The 7279-nt window shown below is 43.0% G+C and overlaps 2 protein-coding genes across 2 annotated transcripts in view; one reads left to right on the top strand and one right to left on the bottom strand.

The window, feature by feature from the left end:
* Positions 1-6: 6 nt before the first annotated feature.
* Positions 7-6950, bottom strand: LOC106814482 (developmentally-regulated GTP-binding protein 2-like). Its single transcript, XM_014818799.1, has 13 exons — positions 6762-6950; positions 5960-6051; positions 5733-5804; positions 5291-5380; positions 4887-5038; positions 4492-4564; positions 3540-3630; positions 2903-3000; positions 1981-2057; positions 1497-1585; positions 957-1015; positions 712-765; positions 7-331 (listed from the first exon to the last, which is right to left on the bottom strand). Exons 1-13 carry the CDS (start codon positions 6823-6825, stop codon positions 245-247), a joined length of 1098 nt encoding a protein of 365 aa, XP_014674285.1. The 5' UTR covers positions 6826-6950; the 3' UTR covers positions 7-244.
* A 10-nt stretch (positions 6951-6960) lies between these two features.
* The window catches only part of LOC106814484 (p53 and DNA damage-regulated protein 1-like), a 10088-nt gene continuing 9769 nt past the window's right edge, over positions 6961-7279 (top strand). The window contains exon 1 of the mRNA XM_014818800.1: positions 6961-7006. The gene's annotated coding sequence lies outside the window, so the exon portion shown is untranslated. The remainder of the gene's footprint in view (positions 7007-7279) is intronic.

Genomic DNA, 7279 nt, shown 5'->3' with positions numbered 1-7279 from the left:
TATATATGTATATATATATATACATATATATATATGTATATATACATAAATATTAATGACACAGCTATACATTTTCACAGTCTAAGTGACGACATGCTTGTGATGCTTAGAACAGATTTGAGTTGTCCCCATTAAAAACGAATAGGCAGCATTTCCTCACATTCCACCCGAAACCCTCGTGGCCTCGTTCCAACGCAGATGATTTCTGTCTCCGTTTCCCCGACGCAAACGCCGCGACGTCACGTTACTTTTTCACGACCTGTATGACGTCTTCGTGGTTCATGATATGCTGCAAGCCAACTCGCTGTGGACTGTACTTTGTACTAGTTCCCTGCAGACAAAAAAATAAAAATAAATAATTCAATGCCGACCTTAGAACGAGTTTGTCGAATTTCGTGACGATATTTTTGTGTGTGTGTGAATATTATCGGGTTATTTTCCTGTACAGTATTTATCATGAAACGTAAGTACTGTAACAATGCTGGCGATAAAAGCAAACGTTCTACACATTTGTAATAGCCTTGTACACATTGTAATTTACTGACGAAAAGTATTGCACCGTACATCAATATCGACATATATACGCTCTGGCTTTGCTCACACCTGCTGCCACCTGCTGCTAAAAATATATACTACACGCAATTGGCAACATGTACGAGCAGCATCATAGCATAGAAATATAATAATTAAGTATTCAGCGCTAACACTCACCCACACAAGTGCATATTTAAAGTGGGAGACCAAGGTTCGGTGGATGGCATGGCACTGAAATAGACAACCAGCAATTAAACATAATCAGAACATCATAAAACACATCTTGAACACATCTTGAACACATTGAAACACGCACTTATATACAAATTCTATCTAGAATCATGGATTACATGCCGACAACAACTGCACAACAGTAGACAACAAGATAGAACATGTTTTACGGAAGTGCAAAGAAGACATACCACGTGCTCGACGGTGCAATTACTTCGAAGAATCAATCCGTCTTCAAAGTCCGGTGGACCTGCAATGCCAACATACAATTAGCGCCGGCGCCACACTGTAATATTGACCTAAAAACAGGGTTCGTTCCCCTAAAGCAAAACTCGTTTCCACGTGGTTTCTAGGATGTAAAAGATCGATTTTCGACGAATGTGAGATTTTTCATCAAATATAATCTTTGTACCTCACATTGCCAACTCTGTAGCACCAACTTTTAATAGACAATTTCCGGGACATTTCATGATTAACGCCTACTTTTCTGGAACTTCCTAGGACCACAGCCCATTTTCCAAGAACTTTTAGCCGTGGAAAATAGCTGTTTAAAATTCCAGAACTCGTAAAACACATAGAAAATGCCATTTTAAAACTCCGTGGCCCATAAAAAGCCAGAAAAATGGCATTTGAATTTTCCAGGATCCACAAGAAGCCAGCAAAATCAGCTTTGAAAGCAAGTAAAGGTAACAGTACGAAGCAGACTAGGAGGGAGGCCCAGCCGGACTCACATCCGCGTTTTTTCGTATAGACTTGGATCAGCGCCAGGTGCTCCCACATGCACTCTAGCAGGTTGTCCAAATTCAACTTCATGTTACAACTGAAATAAATATTTAACAGCGACATTCATTAGGTGTGAGCTATTCAACTCCATATTTTTCACGACTTGTTCGTGTACGAGTTCTCGGTGGTCTACTGGCACATGCTACAATTTAGAACAGCCGGTATTTAAGAGCAGATATACAATTACTAACATGCACATATGTAACATAAATACATATGCACGTATGCACGTATGCATTCACCTAATTATGTATGCACTCCTGTATGTACGTATGCATTCATGCATGTACGTATGCATTCATGTATGCATGCACACACACACACACATACATACATACACACATACATGTACATACATACACACATACATGTACATACATACACACATACATGTACATACATACACACATACATGTACATACATCAACTCACCTGACTACTACGCTGTGTGGTTGCCGTGCCAACCTGTCCACTTCTTCTATGGCAATTTGGTCAATTTTATTGTATACCTGTACAAAGAGATCAACTAGTACCTATAGTTAAACATCACAAAATTATGAGCACCAATCACAATGGCACTCCGAGATTTCTCCTATCACATATTATCTCATTAATAATCGCTTTCAACAACAAAATAATTTGTCATTTACGTTGCATGCATCCAATGATTTTACATCAATGAGAGATCACCAACACACATCACATCCACAATGCAGTCAACGAAACTTAACCACTACAGGTACCACTAGAATTCAACCGTTCATTTCTTCCTATGACATGTTAAGCCCGGTGCACATGTGAGTAATTTTACTCAAGTAAAATGATGCATGCGTCAAAATACTCAACAAAAATCCACCGCACACGTGAGTATTTTGACGCATGCATCATTTTACTTGGGTAAAATTACTCCCGTGTGCGCCGGGCTTAAAGTGAATACGTCACCGTAAATAATAAAAATAAAAAAAATATTTCCACTTTTTCACAAAATCTAAATAATTCTGTTCACTTTTATGGCTAAATTTCTGCATAATTTATACTTCCTATTTTACTATATTGTTCGATGTGAACATACACTCGTGACTCATACATAGCCCATAGCAAGCTTTTGGATTTGTAACTAGTTAAGAAACAATCTTATCAGGTAAGAATTTGACGATACGTTTAGTCCCGTTAGTTCTTACTTTTAATGTAAAAAAATGGCAACAAAAATTTTACAAATTTTACCATAGAAAATTCGTGACGTAGTCAATTTAACATGGTTTATTCGTGTAGCGATGAGGGCCGGGTGACATGTTGGTTGCGTGCTGCTACCGACGCTGACACACGGGAGACCGATGCAATATTGTTTACTCACGTAGAGACATGGCAGATAGACCCGGCTGCCAACTATGACGTCGATCAGTTCATCAGCAGTGCAATCTTCCCTGAATAGAACCTCGGCATTAAAGATTTCTACAGAGCTGTTAAGGTTTAATGGAAACAAGCGACCAACAAGCTGAAGTCTATAATAATTCACTGCTATTCCTTAGGTCCATGGCCCTCACATCGTTTTTGCCCCTGAACCACACAGTTCATCGCGGACAGAACATCAAACCATATCCACAAACCAAACCAAGCCTCACAACGCTCACCAGAAAAATCTCTAAAAACATCGCCTGCGCCTTTACCCGTGACCGCACCTCAGCAACAGTCTCAATTCAAACTCGATTTCAGACTCAAAGGTCCCCCCTCGCTCCACCGCAAGCGATTTCCTTGTTCCCGTTCGGAACCTCTGCCCTTGACCGGACTTGACCTACGCCCCCCAATTCAAACTCGATTTCAGACTCGAAGGTCCCACCTCGCTCGGCCGCAAGCGATTCCTTCGTTCCCGTTCGAAACCTCTGCCTGTGACCCGGAACCTTGACTCTTAACCCCCCCCCCCGCTCTGCCCCCCGCGCCGGTGGCGGTCGGTCGACCGGATTCGGAGGAAGCTGCGCTATCGTCAAGGATACTGTACTCGTGCAGGATCATCTGGCAGAGCTTCTCGTCCACATGCGTGAGCGCGCACATCGCCGTGAAGTGAATGCCGCCGCCCTTCTTCGGCTGAAAAATGCCTTGGAATCACTAAATCAGTTCATCGACGGCCCCCCCTTTCGATACTGCCCCCTTCTTTGGCTGTGGCACTCGAGAGATCGGAAATACGGTTTGTAGTCAGCTCTCAGAAGATTCAGCGGAGTGACGGAAGGGGAAGGGATGATGGCGAGATAGGTGGGGGATAGGAGGAGGGAGGGAAGGTGCGAGAGATGTATGTGGGGTGATGGAGGGGGAGGGAGGATGAAGAGAGTGGGGTGATGGAGGGGAAGGGAGATGTGAAGAGTGTGGGGTGACTGGAGGGGATAGGCGGAGGATGTGAGAGATTTGGGGTGATGGAGGGGGGAAGGAGGATGAGAGAGAGGTGGGGATGGAGGGGGCGAGGAGGAATGAAGAGAGGTGGGGTGATTGGAGAAGGAGGGGAGGATGAGAGAGAGGTGGGGTGATGGAAGGGGAGGGGAGGATGAGAGAGAGGTGGGGTGATGGAAGGGGAAAGGAGGATGAGAGAGAGGTGGGGTGATGGAGGAGGAGGGGAGGATGAGAGAGAGGTGGGGTGATGGAGGAGGGAAGGGAGGATGAGAGAGAGGTGGGGTGATGGAGGAGGAGGGGAGGATGAGAGAGAGGTGGGGTGATGGAGGAGGAGGGGAGGATGACAGAGATGTGGGGTGATGGAGGGGGAGGGGAGGATGAGAGAGATGTGGGGTGATGGAGGGGGAGAGAAGGATGAGATAGAGGTGGGGTGATGGAGAAGGAGGGGAGGATGAGAGAGAGGTGAAGTGATGGTTTCGCATTGAAATAATTTCTGAATAAAAGAAAAGGATTTAGTAAATTCTGCGATTAAAAATATTCTGATTACAACGCTTGCTTGCTGACCTTGAAGTAGATGTTAGGTTTCATTTTATTGAGACGAATTCCGACGGATTCCAATTCCACCTCCAATAGCCTCCTGCGAATTACAAGTTCAAAACATTCACGAAATTGTTAAAACCCTGAAGAAACATTACTCCCACATCTTTTAGTCTCACATTGTATTACATTGGTACTGTAAGTACTTGGCCAATCGTTTCAAACTCAGAATCATAGAAATAGATATATAATTATATCTCTATCTATCTATCTATTTCCCACACATATATATACATGTATATATTATATTTCTATGCTCAGAATATCTAGTCACGTGTCACGTGCTGCCATCTACTGGCGCGAATGCCTACGAATTGATTTTCATAAGAGTGATATCAAGGTCTCTCGATGCTGCTGGATACCTCTGAGCTTCGCGCTTCGTCGCGTCACACATGATGATGACAAGGTCAGCCGTGCGCGCCACGGCGATGACCTGTCTGCCGCGACCTTTGCCCTGCGATGCCCCCTCGATGATGCCGGGCAAGTCGAGCAGCTGGACGTTCGCACCTTTGTACTGAAGAAATCGAAAAAAAGTTCGACTGCAATGATCGATTTGCGAAATTCACACGGATTCCCCGACAGGCGGGGCATATCTCAATGTGTACATCAATAGCAGAAAATTTGGACCGATTTCTGTTAGGTACTGGTTACGGCATACCTCAGTGATGCAATAACTCAATTCCCGACAGGTAGACAGACAGGTGAGACATACCTCAATGATGCAATAACTCAATTCCCGACAGGTAGACAGACAGGTGGGACATACCTCAATGACGCCGGGTATACAGGTGAGCGTTGTAAACTCATACGACGCCGTCTCACTCTCCGTCTTCGTCACCGTCCCCAGCAGCGTCGACTAAAACACGCGCAGGAAAACCAACAGCATGTCTCAGTGACCTTCCACAATGTCTCAATTATGCCCATAATGGCTTAATGACCTCTACAATGTCTCAATGGCCATCCACAACGTTGCAATGACACATCTACTATATCTAAATAAGTTTCAAAAATGTCTCATTGATCCCCCACAATGTCATAATGACCTCCAAAATATCTCAATGACTTTCTATAATGTGTCAGTGACCTCAGTCTGTCTCAATGACCTCCCATAATGTCTTAGTGACCCCCAAAATGTGTCAGTGACTTTCTATAATGTCTTGGTGACCTTACTTGGTCATTACCTAGAGTGAGTCTCGCTCCTTACTTACTTTGCCTACAGAAGGAAAGCCTATCAATGCGACTCGGGCATCACCCGATTTCATAACATCGAAACCTTCGCCCTGAAACACGGAGAAATGCACAAGTGACATGTGGAAGATGTATTCATTAATAATTCATCAGTACATCTAGGGAATTGCAGCATGTTTTTGATGTAACGTACAATAGTGTGAATCAAATTATTGTCGTCCAAATTATGATGTGTGTACTCTCTCACCTTTCCTCCCTTTGGCCCTTGTGCTCCTTCTAGCAATTGCTGCCTATATCTGGCAAGTTTTGCCTTCAGTAATCCTAAATGGTATTCTGTGGCTGTAAGAAGAAAAAATGGAGTTAATACACTTTTCAAGTCTCCAAGACTCAATGGATAACAATTTTTATAAAGTAATTTAAGTCATTAGTCAAGTTAGTCATGGAGTATATAAAGGTAAACTTTCATAATGACTAATTGGATTGTCACGAAATAAGGCATAGCAGTAACACCAATAAAAATTTATGTTTGGACATTCCTACAGATTAGCACATTCCACTATTGCATCATATGGCACCTCCTGTTGAGAACAACAACCACCAAAATGGTCCCCGTTATAACAACTGCATAGCTATACATTGAACCAATTACGCTCTCTCTAGCACTGCTACCACACTATAAATAGCTGGAACTCAAATTAGACTACATAAACTAGGATATCTTCCATCATGCGTTACCTAATTCACGAGTTTAGTGCACTAGCAGTAAGTGTTACACACAAAATAACATGAATTTATGATTCTCAGCGAGTGCAGGACGGTGCAGAAAACTGAAAACATACTGCTGCTCTCCGTGTGTTCACATTAGATAAGCGGTGTGCTTCTATTATTATTCGTATATGTATGTCATTGTTACGTCTGGCTACTGACACTGACACTGACCAAGGAGCTACATATAACATGTTATATGTAGCTCCTTGACACTGACAGTGCATGTTGACTGTTCTGTTGGTGTTACTGTTAGTGTTACTGAATAACAGTGTTAGTGTTACCTTTATTTTTCTGTGTCCTGGCTATTTCCTTCTCCACCTCTGAAATTTTCTCTAAAATACCCATTGTGGCCTTTTGCAAATCACAAGTGCAAATTAATTTCAGGTGTTTAATTTGAAGTATGGACAGACAGGCCTATTCATGAACTCTCAGACAGTCATGATTTCAACTACATGGGGGCAGACATGATGAGCTTTTGGTCTCGCGAGATCTCTCGAGCGAAAAGATGGCTGCGCCCTATCTAGCTGTAATTTACATTTGACATTTGTCATAATGAATGAATGAACTTTATTGTTAATAGAAGCTAGGCGGCAGTTGTATTTGCCCAAAATATATATGCAACGCGCAGGCGCATAATACTAATAATAATATAATTCTACTTTAGGGAGTCGACTACACCTACTCCCTCCCTAACCCTAACCCTAACCCTAAGTTCTAACCCTAACATAACCCGACCAGGCTGTGTGACTAACGTCAATACACCGCCTGACATCCATCCATTGAAAAATCTTGTAGCTGT

This window comes from Priapulus caudatus, unplaced genomic scaffold (genome assembly GCF_000485595.1).
Source record: "Priapulus caudatus unplaced genomic scaffold, Priapulus_caudatus-5.0.1 Scaffold930, whole genome shotgun sequence".
NCBI classification, from domain to species: Eukaryota; Metazoa; Priapulida; class Priapulimorpha; order Priapulimorphida; family Priapulidae; genus Priapulus; species Priapulus caudatus.
Note: the sequence above shows the minus strand (reverse complement) of the source record. Positions and strands in the feature narration are given on the sequence as shown.

What these genes read in the sequence shown, in the direction of transcription:
- LOC106814482 (XM_014818799.1), bottom strand. Translation starts at nt 6,825, where the DNA reads ATGGGTATTTTAGAGAAAATTTCAGAGGTGGAGAAGGAAATAGCCAGG. An exon ending in CAGGACACAGAAAAATAAAG is followed by an intron (nt 6,052 to 6,761) that starts GTAACACTAACA and finishes TTCTTCTTACAG; the next exon opens with CCACAGAATACCATTTAGGA. An exon ending in AAGGGCCAAAGGGAGGAAAG is followed by an intron (nt 5,805 to 5,959) that starts GTGAGAGAGTAC and finishes TCCGTGTTTCAG; the next exon opens with GGCGAAGGTTTCGATGTTAT.